Here is a 24,562-nt window from a genome sequence, read left to right as displayed (position 1 = left end):
CTAAACATTATATTTTTTCTCGGTGAATTTATTTTGTGCGTTGTTTTTTTCCTTCTGCAATACTAATACCCTTAGACTTTACAAATCATTAATCTGGTACCTTAAGACAAGTCGGACATCCTGACCAAAACTTTTCGACTGCAAACGTTGGGCAATGGTATTTATTTGAGTTGAAAGGAAATAAAAGATGTCTCTCTCTCTCTCTCTCTCTCTTAACCTTTTTTATTGGCAAGCATTGAAATATCCCAAGGAGAAAATTTTTGAGGGGTTAACATGAAGAAATACAATTATTGTCAATTTTAAAAAAATATGTGATGTTGCACTTCAGGGAACACGCTGTGTTTTTATGATTTACATAGATTTGAATAGTATAAAAATGTCATTTATTGTTTGCCTACTTACTTTTCCATCATTGTTGAATAATACACAACGATATGTTTCTTCCACACATGGTATCAAAAATCGTTCTTGCTTGACTTGTCAAGAAATAGAAGACATGTGTATCTGTGAGCCATTCTGCTCGCAATATAGAAACTTCATGAACAGCTCACAAGTAAAAATCGAATGTTTAGGTGTTGCTTAGAAGCATCAATGCCAAAACCAGCTAAAAATATAAAATTCCTTTACTTGAAAAATATAAGAGAACCATTTTTTGCTGGAGAGCAACACGGCAAAATAAAGGATTTAATAAGTATGAGAGACATTAACTTCAACGAATCTACGGGGTGGGGGGAGGCATAGTAACAGAGCGTGTGGTATTTTATTGGCGAACCGTTCATCTTAGAAGCATACTTCCAGTTAGAAAAAGTATCCAAATAACGTGTAATACTTAGATATGTCATTCATGGTGCAAGGGGTTTTATAGCTCTTAAAATAAAAATGTCAACTTTTTATACAAACACCTTGTGCTCAAGAACCTAATTATAAAGTTGTTGTCCTGTCTCTTCTGATGCCAACAAAAAATTCAAGTTTTTAAGTGCAGTATCCGCTGAGATATTCAAACTCAAAAAACGGTGGAAAGTTGGGGAAAAAACGGCGATAAATGCGAGTGAAATTGTTTAACCGTATTTAATTAAAAACATAATTTCCCACCGGATAATTTGCATAACAACAATGATATACATAAAACTTCTACAGCAACATGATCCAATGTACAGATATCAAATGATAACTGCAAGCATACATAAGCTACCAACCACTGTGCTGTCCGCGGGAATCGAACTCGGGTCACCGTAATGTGAGGCCATCGCAATGCCCAAACGACTGGAAAGTGAATCTCGCAAACAGATGAGAAATATTCTTGTACAAAAATATAATAGTACATTAATTGCTGCCTATGTATAATTACTGCCCTCTGGCTGAATCCCGTGATTGAAAGGATGAAACTGCAATGTGACGCTTGTGTAAGAGGAGGTCATGCGTATGTCGAAATTTTCTTGGTTGGAGTGTTGTGTGGCGCGTAAACCTTTTTTTTTCTTGTAACAAAACTGTAAAGGTTCTATATATCAGGGTTCTTAACCTATTGGGTCGCTACCCAAACTAGGGTCGCAGAATATTCTGAGCAGGGTCATGCAAATCCACTCACAGCCAGTGTTTCTTGAACTATGGGGGTCACGACGTAAACTTGACGCTTTCTAGATGAGTCGTACAAATGCACTTAAAGTACTGTTAAAATGCATTTATTGCATCACTGTTTTCACTAATTTCGAAAACAAACAGTCTCACGGATGGTTAGGCTGATCTTGTTTTTGATTTTGGATCGCAGCTGAAAAAAATTTAGAATCCCTGTTCTAAACGTAAAAAAAAAATCATTATACAAATACAAATACAACGCCACAACAGGCAAAATGCCCAACGAGGTGGCTGATAAAAAGACGCCCATAAAAATATGGATGTAAAGAAGTTTTGAAGTTTACACTTTTATAAACTGTTCAGAGGGCTTTTTTTGTGTGGTACAATTGGAAGCATGGTGAAAGACAAAGGCCTACGTCACAATCAGGGCAGAAATATTGTTTCTTTTCAGATGCTCTTTCCATCTTCATTTCTTTTTGAACAGCAAACTGCACATTGCCTTGCAGGCCTGTTTCTTATCTGTGAGATGATTTCTACACAAAATGTTACTCTGTTTCAGTCTCAGAGGATTAGGCTCCATGCCTGAAATTGATTCCCGAATATTTTTAAATAATGTTGTCATTGAGATCAAGTCTAAACTCTAGTTGTGTGTTTTCCCTCCTTTCTTACAGTAGACGACATACGAGTTCCATATAGCAATGTGGAAAATGTGGAAAAAAATCTTTCTGTAATATATTTTTTTAATTTAAAAATTTTTCAAATTTTGATCCATGTGATCTACTCCTCCCATTGTATTATTATAGTCCATAACGATTTTTGGTTTCTCTTTCGTTTTACAGCAGACTTGAAGTTGTTCCATATCAGTATTATGAATTGTAGCAAGTAATAAAATAACAAAACATTTTTTTATCCATCCACTTCATCACAGTAACTTTTCCTCTCTGAAAAGCTATAATTTCCCCTTTGTAAAATTTTTTCCCTGCATTTTCCTTAGGAGTTTTTTTCTCTTGAGGTTTAGTGTGCCGTATGTGTCTGTTCGGCATGAAACCAATTTGTCTGTTAATTCCAGCGAAGAATAATAATTGTCTATCATAAGACAGTATCCTTTATGAAGCAAGGCATTGTCAAGACAACTTGTGATGAAATGTAGAGTTGAGAATACTCAAGTTTCAGAATTGTCGTTACCTGTGTATATTATTATCGACCACACATAACCAGAAATTAATTCGCACATCATAAAATATTTTACTCCAAATCTTGCTCTTTTGAGGGGAATAAATTGTTTCCATCCTAGTCATCCTTTGAATAGCATAAGGCTCTCATCTATTGTTACAGATCATTCTGGTGCCACCGTTTGGCTAAATTTCTCATTGAGATGTTTCAGAACTGGCCCAAATGTTACTAATTTAGGGCATTCAGTATTTTGTGGATCAAATGCTGTATAATCAGAAAAATTCAAGTATTGTTGGAAAAGAAGGATTCGACGATGAGACATTATTTGAGCGACAGGTGTGCAAGCTGAATGGAACGTACCTAACAAATTTTTTTTAAATAACTTTTGTGACTCCATCATATTCATGAATTAATTCAATCTGTTTCTGTAAAATTTTGAAGTAAATCGAAGCAAAACTTTAACAGTTATGTCGGATTTGTTAACTTGTCCGTAAATTTTATAAAATATGTTTTTTGAGGTACCCGCGCGGTTGTTGATCAATTTTGTTTACTGCATACTTTTCAAGTCCGCAATTTATTATTATTTATCATATCGGTCTGTCTCTTAATTTCTCTTATCAGACAATAAGGTATTGGGTTGAAGTGAAAATTCTTGCAAAAAAACAATCTATATAGAACTTAATTTTAAATTTTACGATAGTACTTAATTTGCTCTGAGATTGTGACATAGTTTCTTACGAACTAAATCATTCTCGAATCATTTAGCCGATAAACCAAAACTCGATACTTGCTCCATTTGCAGGCAATGATGAACTGCATTCGAATCGATTCCTTTCTTCTCCTATTCCCTGTCACCTCTACCATGTCAAGGCCAGCTTGTGACGATGACCCGTGAATTTATGCATCGCTTTTCTCAGAAATCACGAGACTAATGAGAACAAATCTCTTCGAAACAAGTATTAATAGTGTCATTTGAAATCTCAAATAATTACACATCCCGTCCCTCCGTCAAATTATTTGATGGAGGTATCCGTCCATTATACATACAGGGTGATTCAAAACTATTGATTCAAATTTCGAGGGGTGATAGAACAAGTACTTCTCGATCGTAGATTGATTAAAATTTATAAGTAATGAATGGGATTACTTGGAAGCAGCTAGGAAATGCATCCAAGGATATCCTAGTTACATGTTTAATTATAAATTTTCAAATATTTCCCCGCAAAAGTATTTTAATATCATTACATTTGTTGATTTCCATAGCCTTCCCCGGCTAATTCAAAACCTCCACCCCCTCAGATGTACCCACCCTAATTCCTGTGTCAGTTAAAGAAAAGGAAAAACATGATGATAGCACGTTAAAAGGTTGCCTCAAAAGATAGGAATTTTGTTCTCCCCTGTCATGGAATAACATGATACTTCTAGGTGTGACAATGAACATCTACGATATTTGATTGCATGGCACCGGCCAAAAAAGCTTGAAAATGACCTGGAGAAAAGGACATTTTGTAACTACAAGTGGTGATACATGAAAAAGAAAATTATCCCATCAATATTAGTGAAAAGAGGGAGGTTGTTTTCCGTCCAATGTAAAGTCGATTTTTGTACATTATTATCCTTATTAGGACTAGTTAGAAAGATATAAAGGGGGTGCTAAAATATATCATTCAATTTGACAGAATTTATTATATATTTTCAAATTTAATATCCAATCGAAAAATATTCTTACAACTAAAATATCTCTAAGCGTTTTATTTGCAGATCCTAGGTGCTACCTCACACAACCCATTACCTATTTAAATTGTTTATTCCACGGGGAAATGTAGCTGGGGTATGTAGCTCGGGTGTTCAAGTAACCCACACCCGGGGGTTACTTGAACCAAAATTCCTATAATTTATGAAATATATATGTAATTAAAATTTTGGTTTGAAAAAAAAACAGAATCTAAGAAAAATATCATAGAAGTAGTAAAAATTAGGTTATCAGCATAATTAATGTTTTTAATGCTATCCTTTGGTAAGAAATGTACAAAAATGTGTACTTTCTGGGTTCATGCAACCCCAAGTTACGGTACTATATTTTTCTAGACGAATTTGGTGCAATATGCCTCAACATCCAGCATGATGAAGTTAGCCTGTTTTCGCCATGAAATTCTGAATCATTTGAACAACACAATCCTTCTCAAATAGGTTAGACACGATTGGCCCATCCTCTCTTGAGTTTGGGCCCTATTGACACCTATTGATATGAAAGCTGAACATTACTGTGTCCAACTCGGCAAATAGCTCATGGTGATAATAGCTCCAGATAGCGACGTACTGAGAGAGATGACAAAATCACTCTCCACTATTGATACAAAGTACAGATAACTGGATACGGTGATAGGAAAAATTTCGGAACGATTGGGGGACTATTGTCAGCATGAGCAATTAGATATGTGAGAGTGTCCATTGCACAGTATAGTTGAGTGTTCATTATATGCTCCAAAGAAAGAAAAGATTATTTTCTCTGTGCGGATTATGTAATATGCTGTGTCTTATCTGCCATTTTTTATTCTGAGAGGTTGGAATAGAAATAAATAATTTAAAATCTAATTTATAACACAAATAAATTTCAAAAGATTTATAGATGGCATATATACAGGGTTCGCCAATGAATGCACTTACGGCATTTTACTGGCGAACTGTTGATCCTAGAGACATACTTCCAATTAGAAAGGTATCTAAATAACGTGTAGAATTCGGACACATCATTCTTCATGTTGCAAGGGGTTGTATAGCTATTAAAACAAAAAAATTAATTTCTATACGTACACTCTGTGCCCAAAAACCCAATTTGAAAGTTGTTGCTCTGTGTTTGCTGACGCCAACTAAAACATTCCACGTTTCTAAGTGCAACATTTACTGAAATATTCGAATTTGAAAAACTGAGAAAAATTTAGAAAAACAGCATTAAATGCGGGTGAACCGTTTTACTTGTATCTAATGCTTTTTCTCCCAACTTAGGTTTTTTTCATTCAAATATCTCAGTGAATGTTGCACTTAAAAATATTTGAATTTTTTTTGGTATATCAGTAGAGACAGGGCAACAACTTTATTATTGAGTTTTTGAGCACAGGATGTCCGTATAAAAGGTTAATTTTTCTTATTTTAATAACTATACAACCCCCTGAAATATGAAGAATGACGTATCCGAATTATACACGCTATTTGGATACTTTTTCTAATTGCAAGAATGCCTCTAGGATCAATAGTTCGCCAGTAAAATACCGTACGTGCTCTTACCTATGCACCTTGTATATACTGTAGATGCAAGTAGGAGAAATTTGGCATTTTTTCCTACATTGAACAAGAAATTCTCACATGCGGATTATTATAAGATGATATTTTTTTATCACAGAGAAATTTCGGTCGGCAGATTATTCGTCACCACTGATTATACGCAGGAAATAACGGTATAGTAGATGATTCAAAATCATAGAATCTTTCAGTGCCATTTTTCTAAAACTTACCCATTGTATTTGTTTTGTAAAGATATCACAGTAAATAACCTAGATCGGCCATTTTACTTTCACTTTAACATACCATTCAACAGGTCAAGGAGTTATTTGGATTCGGTTTTATAGTTTTATACTGGTTATATCCTGCTAAATAAATCATTCAAATGCATAAAATTGGCCAAAGTACAATAAAATGAATCAAGTAAACAACCATCTGATAGTAATTAAATTACGATTTATTTCGTGAGTTTTAGTTTAAATTATTAAGCCAAAGATTGTTTACGGAATAACAACTGATTCTCTGCGAGAGATTTTATTCACATCATATACCATCAATAAAAACCAAAATATATTTGTATTTATGGGACCACCAAGTGCCATTTTCTTAGCTTGAATATGCGATCTAGATGTTGTTTAATACGCACGGAGTTTTGCATTTCCATCTTTTCCATTAACATAAAAGTCCCTTACATATAAATCTAACTATACTACTAAAAGTACCAATACCGATAAGCGGTTTTTTGTGATCATCGTTTTACAGTTTGTGTACGAGAATTCGGATTAAAATCATCATTACTGAATACAGTGCTCATTTAGCCATGCCGAACGTATAAGTTGTCCAATATTTACAGGAACCTCTATTTACACTCTACTAATAACGTCTTTGCTACGTCCTCTCAGACGAGAGCGATCTCACTTTCGATCGTCAGTTTTTAGAGCCACTCCTGGGTATTCAGTAATTACTCTCTACCATCATTTACATTGATATACATATCTAATATATTTATTATATCCCGTGTTGTATAAGCAAAGGAACATTAATTAATAGCATGCTTTTGCATTTTGCTTGCATCGGTCTAGCCTACATTTAATCAGCACATTGGCATTTATGGTCTGGAGCATATTCCTTAGAAATTTAATTTCGCCATTGCATTCATATGAAACATTCCTAGAGGAAAAACAGGAGAGAAACTTCGGAAAGTAGAATAAAGTTATATATTTTATATTTTCATGTGTTATTTTTTCTTTTTCCAGTTGGCTGAGTTGAAAAGTTTCATGCTCTGAGATTAAGGTTATAAATTTCAAGAATGGCCCGACCTCAAAATAGTTTGTAAAAATATTTTCTGACAGGGTTATTTTGCCATGGACAAATTTTTTATGCTGAGAATTATTTACACCCAACTTTAACCGTCAGTCAAAATTTGATGAATTACTCGAGTTTATCTTTAAAAAACGTTGAAAATCGCAAGAACAATTTTTATGGTACGATGTGAAAGATAAGGCACTTTTGTCTGAGAATGTTTATTATTCCTTCATGATTATATAGTTGCCTGCGTAAACAGAATAGGGGGAAATGGCATTTTTACATTACATGTATGCATAACCAAAATCTATTGCTATTTTCTATCATTACCAATTATTTTAAACTTTTTTGATTGATGCTATTTCATTATAAATTACTTACAAATTACTCAGTCTTTCAGTAATACTTTTCTATGAAGCTAGTAAACTTATCGCTGGAATTTTGAACTTCTTAAACCTATCCATCATCAGAAAGCTTATCTTTCTTTAAATTATAACGGTGACGTTTTTTTTTCGGACACCAATCCAGCATTAGAAAAATATGTTACTTTCTTTTGAAAAATTTGTTTAGTGTTATATGCTTATATTGAGTTTCCAAGAATGTATTTCTGAAATTATACTTTTATTTTCACGAAGAACTTCATGGATATATTACTACGATAATAAGTTTCACCAACTTGAATTCTGATAATGATGTAAATAATAGCTCATATATTTTTCAAAAAATGTTGGACATTCTGATAGTATACACTTCTTTTAGCATTTCTTCGATTTTTCTCCTAACAGCTTTAGTTTCGTTTTTTTTTTTTATTTAATGAATAAAATTTCCTTTTCTAATACTTCAAAATTGAAAAAATTGTCATATTAATTAAATGGAAAAAGTTCCGTCATCATCGAAAAAAATGACAAAATATGAATTCTAAAAGCGATAAATATTTTTCCATCTGTACTGTATAATACATATGAAAAGTCGACGTAGAAAGAATCGACCGATGTTGTAGCACGATAATAGCATCCCTATCTTAATTATATACTATATCCGAAACTCCACGACATAACCAAGAATTCCTCTGAACTTTGCCAGACTTAACCATGAAAAATATTACTTATATCATCATGTCATAAATTTGCTTTGGCATTGCAGTCGAGTATCCCAGTAATAGCGTGATCTCAACCGGAGCCCTAAAGAAAAATATATATGAGATTCCTTTCAACCTGAAAAGCACGTAAACCTCATCATCAATTTTACAGTATTTAAAGTTTATTACTTCGATTGTGTTTCAAATAATCATTCGGAAAAATATTTTCAAGTCGGAAAATAATTTTTTAAAAATACAGCAGTTTCAGTAACAAAGATATGAAACTTGAAAGTTGCTACTTACAGTAGCTTTCTAATGGGGTTTCTATGCAGAACATTCTCGTGATCATTTTCTATTTTTCTATTTTAGAAATATGTTATTCTACAGGAGGTGATTCCAGAATTCCCCTTGCTGCTTTTTATTGGCGAATAGTTGATCCTAGAGGCATACTTTCAATTAGAAAAAGTATCCAAATAACGTGTAGACATCAGATACGTCATTCATGTTGCAAGGAGCTTTATAGTTATTAAAATAGAAATTTTAACTTTTTATACGGACACCCTGTCTTAAAAAGCCCAATTAGGAAGTTGTTACCATGTCTTACGTGAGATCACATTATTAAAAAAACACTTTTTTCCAACTTGCGTATCTCAACGAATATTGCGCTTGAAAACGCGTTTTTTTTTTTTTTTTTTTTTTTTTTTGGGCTCAGGAAAGATGGGACAATAATTTTCTTATTCGGTTTTTTTTAGGACAGGGTGTCCGTATAAAAAGTTAACATTTTTAATTTAATAACTATAACAAACCCCTTGCAACGTGAATGGCGTATCCGAGGATGGTGTCACTCTCCGCTTTTGATACGGTTTTTAAGAGCTATCTGACACAAAGATATATTTAGGAAAGAGAAAATTCAACTGCCCTTGCGGTGAATCGAACCCACATCGTCTTTCTGGCCTAGGGCGGTTACCCGGCAAGTGTGATGCGTCGTGGGTTCAATTCCTCGCAAGGGCACTTGAATTTTCTCTCTTTCCTAAATACATCTTCACGTCAGCCAGCTGTTAAAAACCTTCGTGTGAATGACGCATCTGAAGTTGAAGTCTACTCGTTATTTGCGTACAATTTCTAATTTGAAGTATGCCTCTAGGATCAACGGATCAATTCACCAGTAAAAGAAGGCAAAGAAAATTATGGAATCACTCTGTATATAATTTTGAGATAAAACAGCAAAACTTTCTATCGTGACGCCATTAAAACATGCAATTCTTTTTTCCGTATTAGACGTCGATCATTTTATTCTTTTCTCACAAAATCAGAACTCACATACGGCTTTTTTTTTCCTGGCTATCTCATGCTTGAGATAAAGATAAATTATCTCGCCTGGGAAATTCAGATGTTATAAGAAATCAATTGAACGTGTAGATAGAATACAATATCATATAAACTCATGTCCATAAATTAAGGATAATTCAGAATCACACAGAAATTGAAATCTAAAGTAAAAATTTCACCTGTAGAATTATCACACACATCTGCAAGAATGATATGCAAATTTCAAGAAGCCACCAGATGATGCCGATAGTACGTCACAATGACGAGAGTGTAAGAGGGGGTATATAAGGAATGGTGGCAAAGAAGTAAAATTGTTCACAAGAGTTCTGTAAGGTGCTCAGTGCCATAAGCGAATAGTTATGACACAGAGGACGCATGTGGATGATTTTTTACGTGGTAGAATTATCGGCCGCCTGGAATGTGGGCGTACTCAGATGGAAGTATCCGAGGAACTTGGAATTGCCCAAAGTGTCATCTCTAGGCTTTGGCAACGATTCCAAGATAACGGAAATGTCAGAAGACGTTACAGTACAGGTCGCCCCCGAGTTACAACCCCGAATGAAGACCGGTATTTGGCAGTAACTGCCAAAAGAAGCAGACGGAGCACAGCATCCGACCTGTCTCGTCAGCTACCTGCAGCCACGGGTACCACAGTTTCAAGGCAAACCGTGTACAGACGTTTGGGAGAAATTGGTCTATATGCTCGCAGGCCTGTCAGATGTGTTCCGCTCACGGCAACTCACTGTCGGCAGCGATTAGCCTGGAGTAGAGAACATGCAATGTGGACATCGTCACAGTGGGCTTGTGTGATGTTTTCCGACGAGTCCAGGTTTAGCTTGCAGTCTGATTCACGTCGGACTTTCATATGGAGAACGCCAGGTACCCGTTACCACCAAGACAACATCATTGAACGACACCGTTACGGTGGTGGAGCATTGCTCGTTTGGGGTGGAATTATACTGGGTTCCAGAACAGATCTGCCTGTTCAAACCGCAACCATGAAAGCCCAAATTTATAGGGACATCATTCTGGAAAAACATGTACGTTTGTTTAGGGGTGCCATGGGCGCAGAATTTGTGTTTATGGATGACAACGCCCGTCCTCACCGAGCAAACATCGTAAACGAATGCCTTGAATCTGAGGATATAACCCGTATGGAATGGCCAGCATTCTCACCTGACTTGAATCCGATAGAGCATGTGTGGGACATGCTTGGCCGACGAGTTGCAGCCCGTCAACCACCTCCTACATGGGTACCGGAACTTCGGAGAGCATTGCTTGCTGAGTGGAGTAATCTTCCCCAAGATCAGATCGATAATTTGATACTCAGCATGCCTAGGCGTTGTACGGACTGTATTTCATCGCATGGGAGACATACAATGTATTATCCATCATACCAACCATGTAATAGTAAGTTTTTGTAAAGGAGATATTTTTTACAATTGCTCCAGGGAGCAAAAATCTTAGTTTTTATGAATGGTATCATACATACACCATCGTTTTTGTTCTTTATCTTTTGTTTAATAAATGGGCTTTATGAATAAGTAACGTTTGTTTTGTTTCTGAACCTTTATTTGCCGGAGCTGGCATTATCCTTAATTTATGGACATGAGTGTATTTTGACACACAGATTATTAGATCACTAAAATAATACTAAAACTTCTGATCCTTAAAAGTAATGGGATACTTTCTAAGGAAAAAAGGGTCCAGATTGAAGGAAAATACTGATACTTATAATAAAATATCAATTACAACGCTCGAGACATCATACAACAAAAATCATAATGTTGATGATGATAGTATACAGAGTTCTGTAAGTTCCAATTCGGGCTTTATCTCATCAATCGTTAACCGTAGAGGTATGGTGTGAATTTTAAAAGAATGTTTAAAATGTGTTCAGGAATCCCTCTTTGAGTCATAAAATAAAATAAAAAATAGAAGTTTTCATAGTCTCCCTGTCCTCTAACTTCAAATAAAAAAGTTTTTTGCCTTGCCTTCTCTCCTGAAGCCAACAATAAAAGTTTCACGTTTATAAATGTAATATTCGCTGAGATATTTGAATTAAAGTAATCATTTAAATCACAACAATTTTTTCACGGCATCAGCTTGAAACAAATATTTTTGTGATTGCTTTTTTTTTTCATTCTTTTCCAGAAAAATTGCACGAAAGGTTGTGTTCTTGAAGCTGACGATGGAAAAAAAATGGTGTAATTTAAACTTTACTCAATACTCTTCCTTAAAAAGAACCAAAAAAAAATTAATTGTACAGTTTTGTTGATTCACTATCAAAGTGTAATTTTACCAACTTTGAATTTTATAAAAGAACAATTTTACGAAAAAGGAAATTATTGATTCTACATGCTTGAAATATATTATCACTGTAATTTTCCGGTGCATTTGGTTATGGTTTCCTCTTGAATTTTTTTTGTTCTAAAGTTTCAACAGCTTCTGTGGTGGAAATCTTCAGAAATGACATTACTTCATTGTTGAATGAGAACTGGAAGACACACGTTTTGTCCACTTTTACCGTTAGTCTAAGAGGATACCTCCAATCATAAAAAATGTTTCAAATGTCACATAAAGCCGTTTAAGTAAAAACTGAAAAATTACAAAACTTAAGTTCTTATGAGATTTTTGGTTCCTGTAAGTCATGTCCAGTAAAAAATCCTTCATGCGTCGAATTGTTAAAAAACATCATTATTCTACCACCAAGTCTACGGTTTAGCCGGTCAAAGTGCCTAATTTTCACTAAAAAAAACTAGGGAATCATAAATAAAATATTTTCAGAGACCAATATTTTTGACTTATTTCATTAATTTTTTTAGGGCAATCCAAAAACGGAAATATGGCAATATTCGAAACATTTTTTTGTTATCGAAAAAGTTACCTCTCTCTCTCTCTCTCTCTCTCTCTCCTCTCTCTCTCTCTCTCTATATATATATATCAGTGATATAGAGGTGATAATATATATATATATATATAGAGGTAACTTTTTCGATAACAGAAAAATGTTTCGAATATTGCCATATTTCAGTTTTTGATAGACATATACATATATATATATATAAAGACAAATGATTTAGGAATTAGCTATTTAACAACAATAAGAGTAGATATCCTGTATGTACATATACAGGGTGTTCTGTAAGTATTAATTCTGCCTTTATCTCATCAATTGATCCGCGTAGAGGTGTCGGTTCTATTTCAAAAAGTGCTCAAAGTATGTTCCAAAATCACACTATACCAGTTTTGAGAGTAAAAATAAAGTGTCATAAAATAAAAGAATCTGAATTTTCATGCAGTTGAAATTTACCAATTAGAAAGTTGTTGCCCTATCACTCCTGTGACTAACAAAAAAATTCACATTTCTAAGTGCAATATTCGCTGAAACATTTGATTTCAAAATCGAAGAAAAGTTGGGACAGAACAGCATAAATGAGGGAAAAATCATTGTCCGTTAGTTTATACTGTTCTCTCCCTATTTTTCTCCGTTTTTTGAATTCAAATATCTCAGCCAATATAGCACTTATAAGCGTGGGATTTTTTTGGTTGGCTTCAGGAGCGAAAGGACAACAACTTTCTCATTGGAAAGTAAAGAACAGGGGAACCGTATGTAAATTTAGATGTTTTATTTTATAACACACTGTATTTTCACTCTCGAAACTGGCAAGGAGTGAACACATTTGGAGCATTTTTTAAATTAAAACCATGCCTCGACGACGGATAGTTCATGATATAAAGGCAGAATTACGACTTACAGGACACCCTGTATATTTCTGTTATTAATTTATCTTTAACTACTGGCGGATGTGGTTTGGAGAGGGTAACGAATTTTAAATCAATTCGTATTGTCGGAATTTTATGGAAACCATTTATCAAATCTTTGGCTTAGGCTTTTTCTCCGTCAAGTATTTCATTCTACGTAAATATAGCAGAAAACCTTCCCGTTTGAACTTTTGAACCAGACAATCCATGCGGACATAAGAAGATCTACGAACAAATCTTTTGAATTTTACCATTCTAAACTTGCCAGGTTTACTCTATTTCAACACCAATTCCTCTGTATTTTTCATTGTTCGTTTTTTTTTCTTAAGCCTTTATACAGGCGTTGGAAATACCGATAAAACCACTAGAAAGTTCTAACCGAATCCATTGGCGAGTGAATGAACACACACACACTACAGAAGAAATTGAAATTTTTATTCTATTTCAGTCCTAGCAGTTTACCTAACGTAGGTTGTATTTTGAAAAGGGCATGTTTTTGTTTAAGAGGATTCTACCAGAAGTGTTATTTTTTCCGACGGCATATATTTTTATATATGTGTTTAATTTTTCTCTTTTTTAGGAAGGCATCATTAAATATAAAAACAAAATATCTGTTTAGAAACAAATAGTTCTTAGAAATCAATTTAAAACTGTTTTACTCTAGGAAAACAATCTAATACAATTCCTATCCATGACAAAAATTTCATTTAAAATCGTAATCTTATTTCAAGTTCGTCATAACACGTATTTTTCTCAAAATTTTTACATGTAGTAATTATATAATGTAAATATAAATTTAAAATAAAAAAATAAATTTTATCATGTGTATATATTGTTTATAATTTCAGTTTTTAATTGGGTTGCTGTATTTTTGAAATATATGACATCCATATTTGTTATGGGCATCTTTTTCTCAGCCACCTCGTTGGGCATTTTGCCTGTTGTGGCGTTGTATTTGTATTTGTATAAATTTATATTAGATTGTGAGGCGTAATCCTCCGAAGTTCCTACTGACCGGAAATTAAATGATAAACTAAAATATTTAATTTCTAAATCATCATTCATTGCATCTAACGCTAAAACTTCATCTCAAAACAATTTGATGCAACGTCAAAAGAAGCTCCGATGATAATTGAAAAGGTAAGCATAATAAGCAATATCGATTTCCAGTTATGAATTCGTTCCGACCAACACACTTTTCAAAGTTTACGTGTATGTACAGTACTTTAGTTATAATGCTTTATGTTTTGCGTCAGTACCCAAAACAAGACCAACTTGAATTATAAACTCATGACTATCAACATCCGTTTGCCGAGACAGTAAAATTAATTATTAATTACTGCATTTTATTGATAGATTTTTTTTCTCAAAAGAAGTTGTTATCTATGAAAACGCCATTCCTTTTCTGGTTAGAACTCCCACAAGAGGCAACGCATCCATCATTAGTTGTTTTTATATTTTAATACGCGTGCTTTTCAGTGGCTTCGTTCAAACATAAAAAGGATTAAGCAAATAAATAATATATATTTATTCTTTAAGCTCCTCTTATGATGTCATGAATTCATAGCAGATGGTTAAGACTTTTGTGATGTGGTAATACACAAAGAAATGTAATATACGTTAGATTAGATAAATCGATTTCAGTTGCATTTATGAATCTATCTCTCTAGTCCAGTTTCCGATGGTTTGAAGATATATATATTTTTTGGAAGCACATTCTGTACTGTTGTATTGTCCCGACTTATCCTGTTTCTTTGGCATTTCGAAAATGTACTATGCAACATGAAAAGGATATAAGTGATAGATGAAAAAAAGAAAAGAGAAACGATGAAGCTATATCATAGAATAGGTTAAAAATACTCCTTCTTGCTTTCTCTTTCGAAGAAGAGATAAGATGAGATCTCTAAGGAATAGAGAACCTCAAAATATTTCATCACCGTATGCCATAAATTTGTTCTTCTCGGACGCTGCTCTGCAATAGCAGAGAGTTTCGGACATCATGCAACCATTTATTACTGTAGCCGGCGAAGATCTATGGGAGTATATCTTTCATGTTTGGAATGACACCATTCAGATATGTTGACGTTATTTGTTTGTCGCTGATTTAGTTGCTCATTTCCCGGGTATTTAATCGCGAGGTATCGTGACCAAATGAAAAAAGAAAGAAGAATGATAGTTCGGCTGACACTATTCGATGATTTGTCACACACATATTATCTTTTATATTGACTGAAACGTTTTTAGATTCATCTTCTTGTTTCGTGGTTTTCAAGGTTATACAGGAATGTTTATACGCATAGGTCGATTAAACAATCGATATTCACGGTTTATCCACGTTATAGTTCTTTATGGTCAAATAAAAAAAAAGAGGAAAATTACCAATTTCTTCTTTGTACAATTGGTATATTGACAATCATTGACAAAAAGATTTTTCGTAAAATAAGTTACTTAGAATTGAAATACTGAAATATATTAAGTAAGGTGTCTGATGGTGATATGGCCATGTTGGTAATATGACCAATTTTGTGTATTTTTTTTATTTCGAACGGAATTCGAAATTTGATGTTCTTATGCTATGTAGTTATCTTTTTGAATACGTGACTTAATTCTTTTGTGTAAGTAATGCATAGGCTAGTTCGCCATATTATGCCGGAAGGGTCATTCGAAAAATCACGTTGTTATTTTTTTACGATACATTTGTATTTCTTCTCAGGTTCCATTATTCCACAACTCTAGTTCCTTAATCATGACACATGCAGTTTTTTAATGGTTTCTTTTTCAACTGCATCCATTGTAACTTCAATCTGTATAAAATTCTGTCTGTCGTGTAGGTTTCTTGAGAATATTCGACAGGTTGGTTTTATGGCTAAGTATACTATCTATATTCATTGCGCATGTTCAAGTACCGAATTTTTTTGTCAGAAATAAATTCAGAAAAAAGATTTATCGTTGTCCGAAACACGTCTCTTTCTTAGTTCCCTTAAAATATTTTCAATTTTTGATTCATTGTTTCAATTTAGTTAAGGCTTATGAAACTGATTTTCTGTGTGGACGGAGCATATTTCTTTTTGTATTTCATTTTCAATTAAAAGTTGGCTTAGTTGAATAACTTTTTTAAATAAGTTCTCGTGAAAAATGCCTGTTAATTTGTTGGGATATGTACGTTGAAGACTTGATTGGCCATATTACTTTCACCTGTTGGCAATATGGCCAAAAGGTATACTTTTAAAAAACAACGATTTTTTTATATTTTCCGTGGAGATATACCGCGTGGGTTATTATTTTTAATAACTCTTCAAAGTATATTTTAACATTATCTGTTTTTCAGAATTTATCACACAGGCCTCAACAAAAATCACTGAAGCTCAGGGCCATATTGCCTTTACTTACTTTACTATAAAAGGGCATTGTGGCAATTTCCCGTTCAACACTAGCAATTCTGCAGTAGCTGCGAAGAAAAGATCTTATTGAAGAATGGAATTTGTGCGTCATTCTCACACAGATACATGCGTCACACATCCCTCATGTGTCACTTCCACACGTGATTTTTTTTTTCTCAAAATATACTTTCATTTTAGACGTGTGTGTGTACGTAGGAGATGATCACACACACACACAGCAAAGAGAGTAAAACTTCTGTGATAGTTGAGCCTCTCATAAACGATTATTAGAGAAAATACAACATTAGAAATTTCATACGGCCTTCCAATAAAAAAGCTGTGAATAAGAAAATTTTCGTCTTTCACTAATATACCAAAATCAATTCACCCCGTAATAAATTAATAAAAATCTTGATTTCTGTCACGTTTTTCACGCTGAAATAAGTAAGTTCAAAAATTTTTCACTTTAAAGAGTGACAAAATGAAGGGCTTCAGTCATCGATATCTACGGGAGTTTTCATTCAATTGGTATGGGGTAAATTTCTTTCGGAATAAAAAAGGAGAGGTGAAAAACTTAGAACTTCTAAGTTTTCAATAATTTCGGAATTATTACTTTCATTAATTCTGAATTTTCATTGGTACTGGAATTATGTATTTAGCTCAATTATTTTGAATCCACGAATTCTAAATTTTTCATTAGTTTTCGGTCCTAGGCTTCGTTATTAACACTATAACTTTGATTAACACACTGTATGATATGCAAACATTGTTTACTTTAATTCGCGTAAGGGAAAAATGAAACTTCCGTGGTTAATGGTAGTGAGTGATGAAGGTAGTAATAAATTTCGGAAAAAGGCAAAATTTTTACGCTTATGGGCTTCACTAAAATTATACGCTTTGGGTAGTAAACAGTCTTATGCCCGATTCCGGCAGCTGAATTCGTGTAGGAGGTAACGTACTCGTCTATGTACCTGAAGACCTGAGTTCGGTTCCAACTCTTTGAAGTTATCGATTTCCTTTCCACTACTCGTCCGAGAGAGAAAATGATTTATAAATCTTTTCATTTGTCTTTGCTGATACAATACGTTATATAACACATTTTACCGACTCTTAAAGTTTTAGTACATAATCAATCAATTGAATATTACACCAAAAAGACGTAGAAAAAATTATTAAGACCAATAATAATGTTTTAAAAACTGTAATTCCTTTTAGCATGTGTTCTCTTTCGAAGTTCTGATATTTAAATAGATGTCTAAATATTTTATAGCTGTTTACGATTATATTAACACGCACGATATATTTTTTCATACTATAATTTATCTGTTTATTTTTAGTCGATTTGCTATCGAAAAATGTATTGATAAATTGGAGAATTTTTTACTAAAATTTGCAAAAATTTTCTAACACATTTTCAAAAATTTTAAATCGTGATTCGCCTTTAGCTGTTTGAATATTTCAGTTTGTGCTTTGAGGGTATAAATGTTTTGGTTTAAAAAATAAAGTCGTTTATATTGCATTGAAAATAGCGTGATTGCATATTTGAAATGTCTCGCAGAACCACGGTGGAAATTACGTTGTTTGCACCGCTGTTCGGCGATCAGATACGAAAATGAAGATACCGTAGAGTTACGTGAATTATCGTAGACGCTGAAGCAACGTGATTGGTTATATGGAAAAAATTACGAAAACAATCGTGTTATCGCGGTACACTTGCGAAATATGCGTCCTGGGCAGGTGCGGAAATGTGTATCCAGACCTTCATTCATAAGCAATATTTAGGAATTTTGTCGACAATTTGCATCATTTGATCTCTATTTCTTGTATTTTTCTTGCACAAATATGGTCACATCTTAACGAAATAATAACTTCGTGAACATTAATTTGTTGCTTGTGATTATATTTTTCATTACAAAAGTCTTGAAAATATCGATTCCGATTGTAAGGACAAAACTTTGCAAAATCTTTGATATTCTAGATTTATTAACCGAGTTTGACTGAATGTTCCTTTTTCGTACTTTAGTAACACTTACCGTACATTTTGGGAATAGAAATTAGAAAAGCTATGTCAGAAGAAAAAGTTTCAGAGAGCGGTCAAGTCCCAAAATTTATGGTGACTTTTATTTTTGCTACCGAGCGATAACATCCTTGCAAATTGAACAGTTACATCTACCGTTGATTGCATCCCTTGTCAACATACACAGGTAAGAAAGGAAAAAGTAAACTAAAGAAGAAAAATAGAGATGAATTTTCCTCTCTAGAGAACAGGAAAGCCACTTTTGAAGCAAAACAGACGCTAAGGTTGAAATTAGATAAAGGAAAAATCCGACATTAAACTGGAAGGGAAGATATTCGGAACCTGAAGAACATTAGTTCATAATTGCACTCAAAATGTATGAGATTTATGCAGTATGCTTATGTTTCTACATCAAGGGTGCAAAACCCTTTTAGTTCATCTGGGCCAGAAACTTGTATGCATAAGAAGATTATTTCATATATATATATATATATATATAGATTTATATATATATATAATATATATATATATATAAGCACACTTTATGAAAAAGTTGATCGGCCAAAATTGCGAGAATGCCTGAAATACAGATCATATAGTCTTCCTTCGTGTCTTAACCCTTACAGAGGCAATCCCAAGATATCTCGTCTAACTTTATCTCCGCTTTATTTTGGAAATTCCGAAATATCTCGGGTTCTTAGAACGCTCTTATTTCGGCAACCCCGAGCATAGGTACCATTGTAAGTTTTCTTCTCCCGATAAAATGTTTTCCTTCTCTCCCCCCTCCTGTCAATACTGCCAGCTGGTGGAGTCAGCTGTTGTTCAGTCTGATAACAGAAAAGGGAGGATAGAGGATGTTTTTCCGTACCCTTAGGAGTAGTATAGAATTATTGCGTATAGAAAAATAACAGAAAACGATCGTTTCCCTCCTTGATTTTGTATTATTATTTTCTGTGCTGGGAGCATGTATCAGCTCACGTTTAATCGAAAAAAAAATTCTTCTTGGAAATAAGTGGCAATTTCTAGAAGGTTTAGTGACAGTTATAATGCTGATCAGGAACGTTTCAAAAACCGCTAAAAGGGTTAATCAAATTTTTGAAATCAAGAATTAAAATTTTCATTACTTATAAATTATTATGATAGTTATGACTATCATAACTGATTACAGTCATATAAATATATTAATACGTAATAGGTAATATATAATGTACCATATGAAGTATTATAGGCTCCTATAAGATAATTATTAAGGTATTATAGGTTTTTACGGTTATACACGGAGGTGAAAGTGGGAATGCTTCTCTGCTAACGGTTTTGATACTCTTTAAATTCTGAAAAAAAAACCCAAAAAACACCAGGAACAAGTCTAGTTACAAAAATGCATTTTATGACCGCATGCAACACGACAATGACCGTAAATATAGCTCAAAAGTTGTTAAAAATTACTTGAAAGGCAACAAATTGAATTTTATGGGTGGGGAAGTCAGAGTCAACTTCGAGACCATCAAAGTTCGTTAAACGAGTCGGAACCAGAAATTACATAAATTCGATGGTTTTTTAGTTGTACGAAAAAAGAATGGGGAAAAATGCCCACTGACAATGGGGCGAACTTATGGCAAGTAGTTTTACAATCTAAACTGCTTCCAACAAAGTGTTGACTTATTCTACTTTGTTATGATGCCCAATGCATGACTTATTTGATTATTTAATGGGTATTTTCTTTCTTGTTTGATTATGTCAAAAGACTTTTGAGCACATTAAAGTAAATTCATTTTTTTCTGAATTTAAAAGTGTAGACACGAAATTTCTTTTCATAATAGTTTGTAATAAGACTTAATATTCATGTTTCATAGAATAGATTTCATTAAAATATTCAAACACAAATTTTGCAGACACATTTATTGTTGTCAAAATACTTTTGGGCTGTATCTCTGTTGTTTTGTATCGTATTTTTTCACCTTGCTTTTTAAATTCAAGTACATTCTCAAACTGATATATTAATAAAATACTGAAAATAATCATATGAGATAAGCTTTATATCTTTACTAGCTCACTGGGTGAAGATATTTTAACAGGCCATTTATTTAATTTATGGCATCAGCATGCGAATAGTTATTATTTTGTTTAGCTGTTAACCATCAGGTTCATAGGAAATTATTTTCTTTCGGTATATTTCCTCTACGCTCGAATATATGGCCTCCACTTTAACGTATAAGAGTGCTCGTTAATTATGTAAGGTTATTTATAATTGGCCGGTCAAGATCAAATTTCGAAAGAGAAATTCTCATATTTTAACACTTTTACCGAATTTCTCAGTTGAGGTGGAGTACTTCTGTAACGTCTAAAACATGTTGAAATATAAACCACTAGAAAATAAGGAAGGGACATTTAACGTTACCCTTAATAGCAATCTCACACCCAAAATTTACTGGGAGGTGAAAAATTGGAATGATATATTTGCTTTACGGAAAGGAAAAATATATATTATCATTCTACGTTCAGATCAATAACACGGTCTCTGATCTCTACTTTAACTTGAGGAAAAAGCTTCATATTATCAAGCCCTTTGTTGAAAATATACAATACAAATGAGATTTGAGAAAAGCTGCTGACATAATATGTTATCCTTTCCTACGGTAATCCCCATCAAGACGAAATTTCACTTACTATTTTTGAATAAAACGCTACTTTTTCTACTTTTGACAATTTCTTATCGAAGTGTTTCAGTGATGATAATGCTTTATAAGAGATTATAGTATATATTCCTTATAAGTGTTTATTCTTTTTGACAGTGTTAGATAAATTCCTAGAATTCTATTCAGTGTTAGAAAAAGTCAAGCTTTTACTTCTTTTGGATCCAAAATAAACAAACAGCCTCAGAAATATTCTAATGTAACAACAGCATACATAAAGTTATGCATGGTACGTTCATTAAATTGAAAATTTTCTCAAAAAGTTATTATCCAGTTATATTTACTATTTCTTCACAATAAAAAAAAGGAAAATTAACTCAGTTTTCGTGTGATTTTTGAAGATTTCATCACAATCAAAACAAAAACATCTTCAAACCGGCAGAGTTGTATTCGGTCATGTCAAAGATTTTTTTAATAGATAAACCCATATCCATAAAACTTCAACACGTAAGAAAGGTTCTTCCTTAGAAGAACTATGTTTTCTCTCTCTCTCTCTCTCTCTCTCTCTGTCTGAAATGGAAGGGTTCGGAAGTGAATAAAATAGGAGTAATCGATTCCGTAGCTAAAGAAGAAAAAGCAAAATACAGTCATTTCCTAGTAGTACGTATACTTTCATGACAGACATCGATGAAATCTCTAAAAATACCCTGGATATAGCGTGGCTCTACATTTCGATCATCATGCATTTGCTTTCAGTTCATGGCAGGTGGCTTAAGTAGAACGTCTCAAGCAATAATGCAGCGTGCATACGCATACTGAGGAAGTAAGGAAAAGACGTTTTCTGCTAAAAGAAAGATGCAGAGGAGACTATGCTTTTTCATCTTATATAGTTTGTTTATTTCTCTGTCTTATACTTCATGTTAATTTTTTTCCTTCGTAAAGTAGTCTGTTTTTTCTTTCAATAATTCTACGTTTTGAAACCAAATCATAGGCCAGAGCAGAATGCATGACATCAAGTGCAATACTTCATAAAACACCTAATTAAATTTATGACTAGAAGGGATTTTAAAACTCTCGCAATTTTTAATATCTCTGCCGCACGACAGAACTGCAATTAGCGTATCAGCCTTCAGTCCGAATCCCAGAAGGTCATAGACGCGTCTTCATAAAAGTACTTGAAGTCCATTTTCAACTATAGTCCCTCTCTAATTGGTCTTCGTGAACATCAAATCATTATGATGTTATAAAATAAACAAGTAAACATGGTTCAAATCAAACGCTAGTAGCATCGTGTAGCTGCCATTCGATTCATTCATTTAATTAATGCAATTCAGTATTTCACAAATATGCTATAAAAATAATTTAAAGGATCTTAAAATTATATTTCGAAACAGTCATGCATTTTTTTTATAGCGGGTTTTCTTTTCTGTAAAAAAATTCAACAGATGAAACTGCATGTTTCTTTTTACTAATAATACTCAGAGCTGTATAACCCTGCACTGACTATTATTTCAAAGTTGATCTGTAAAGTATTAGCAGAATAATATTCAATGCAAACATAACGTTAAATTATGAGATTGGATCCCGAGTTAATTAGTACCGCGCTTGCTAGATTTGTGGAACATTTCAACAGCTTCACGGAATTTCATCTGTTTAAAAATTCTGATATGAACTAAATAAAAAAAACCTAAAAATTTTTCAATATCGAACATTTACAATAATTTGGATTCATAAGAGTATGTGGGACTTTTACAAAAAGTAAAATTTATTGTAATGTTGTAACGTTATTTATTTATTTATACACTTCAAAAATATCAACTAGCATTTCTTCTTTTTTGAGTTTTTAAAAAACTAAAAATCTAAAAAAAAATTGTTTTTGTATATTTAATTTGAATACAAGTTAAAAAAAACAAGAAAATTTCATCAATCAAAGAATCACAAAAGCCCTGTTGCTGAAAGTTTAGAATAAAAACTCTCAACATAGTTGTTCGGTAAGTTTAAAAGACTTATGAGAAAGAAAAACATTTTCAATTATAGGAAATGATAAAAACACAATATTAACTAAAACTCAGCAAAAAATTAATTATATTTTTCATATCAACGTCAATAATGAATAATACAGTGAACCAGAAAGTTTGAGATTTAAAAGAAACAATCTTTCACAAACAGAAAAAGAAATGTAAAATGTATGAAATAAATGTGAATATATAATTTTTTAAATATAAATATAATTTATCATCGAAAATAAAATTACAATAGTACATAAAAACTTAAAATTTTAATATTTTCATCAAAGCTTAATAAATTCACTTACCATTTTTATGGCAACTGGATAAAAGTTTTATAACTTCAAGAAAGTTCTCACGTATATCGAAATCGGAAAGTTTACATCACATGTAGAAGAAAAAAAAAGGTGACTAAACAAACTAAAACTTGTGTGATAGTTGCGGCTAAAGAGAGATACACGTTGTGGTTGTCGGAAGATGGTACCTCTGAGCTCTGCGAAGGTTCGGAGGAGTTTAAACGGCGCTGCTTTTGTATTGGTCTTTTTTTTCCTCTTGACTGACTAAGGCAAGAGTTATAGCAGGTGGCGGCACCGATTCGTCTCTCGTCGGCTCCAAAAAAATGCGAAACTTCAATTTTACTGACAGACTTCTCATGTCGGAATAAAAAAAATTGCGAACGAAAAACCCGAGTTAAAGAAAATAATTCAGATAATATAAATTTTTATGATTTTTTTTGCACGTTTTTTCATAATGTACTTCTGAATTACGCGTCTGAGACTAATCTCTCTCGGACGGGTTTTTTTCACTTTTACGTTCGAAATTGGTTCATTCGGGGTTCAAGGGAATAGCAAAAAAGTTTGAATTATTCAGTCCATCCATATAAGATAACTATAATTCCACGAAATCTCTTAATAGTTATATTAAAATGGATTGAATGCTATCACTTACTATGCCACTTTCCTCGTTAATCCAATTAGTGTCTGTATAAAACGTAAACGATCAGAAAATTAGCGAAATTTGGAAAT

General features: G+C 33.1%; 1 protein-coding gene across 1 annotated transcript in view; it reads right to left on the bottom strand.

The window, feature by feature from the left end:
- Positions 1-24,027, bottom strand: part of LOC149085478 (guanylate cyclase soluble subunit beta-1-like) — an 87,940-nt gene extending 63,913 nt beyond the window's left edge. The window contains exon 1 of the mRNA XM_089233956.1: positions 23,846-24,027. Within this exon, the coding sequence (XP_089090082.1) occupies positions 23,846-23,848 (3 nt within the window). The 5' untranslated portion in view covers positions 23,849-24,027. The remainder of the gene's footprint in view (positions 1-23,845) is intronic.
- Positions 24,028-24,562: the final 535 nt, after the last annotated feature.

The sequence above is a fragment of the Pholcus phalangioides genome, unplaced genomic scaffold, assembly GCF_987345545.1.
Source record: "Pholcus phalangioides strain wild (caught in Gottingen) unplaced genomic scaffold, Ppha-v1.0 ptg000007l_1, whole genome shotgun sequence".
NCBI lineage: Eukaryota > Metazoa > Arthropoda > Arachnida > Araneae > Pholcidae > Pholcus > Pholcus phalangioides.
Note: the sequence above shows the minus strand (reverse complement) of the source record. Positions and strands in the feature narration are given on the sequence as shown.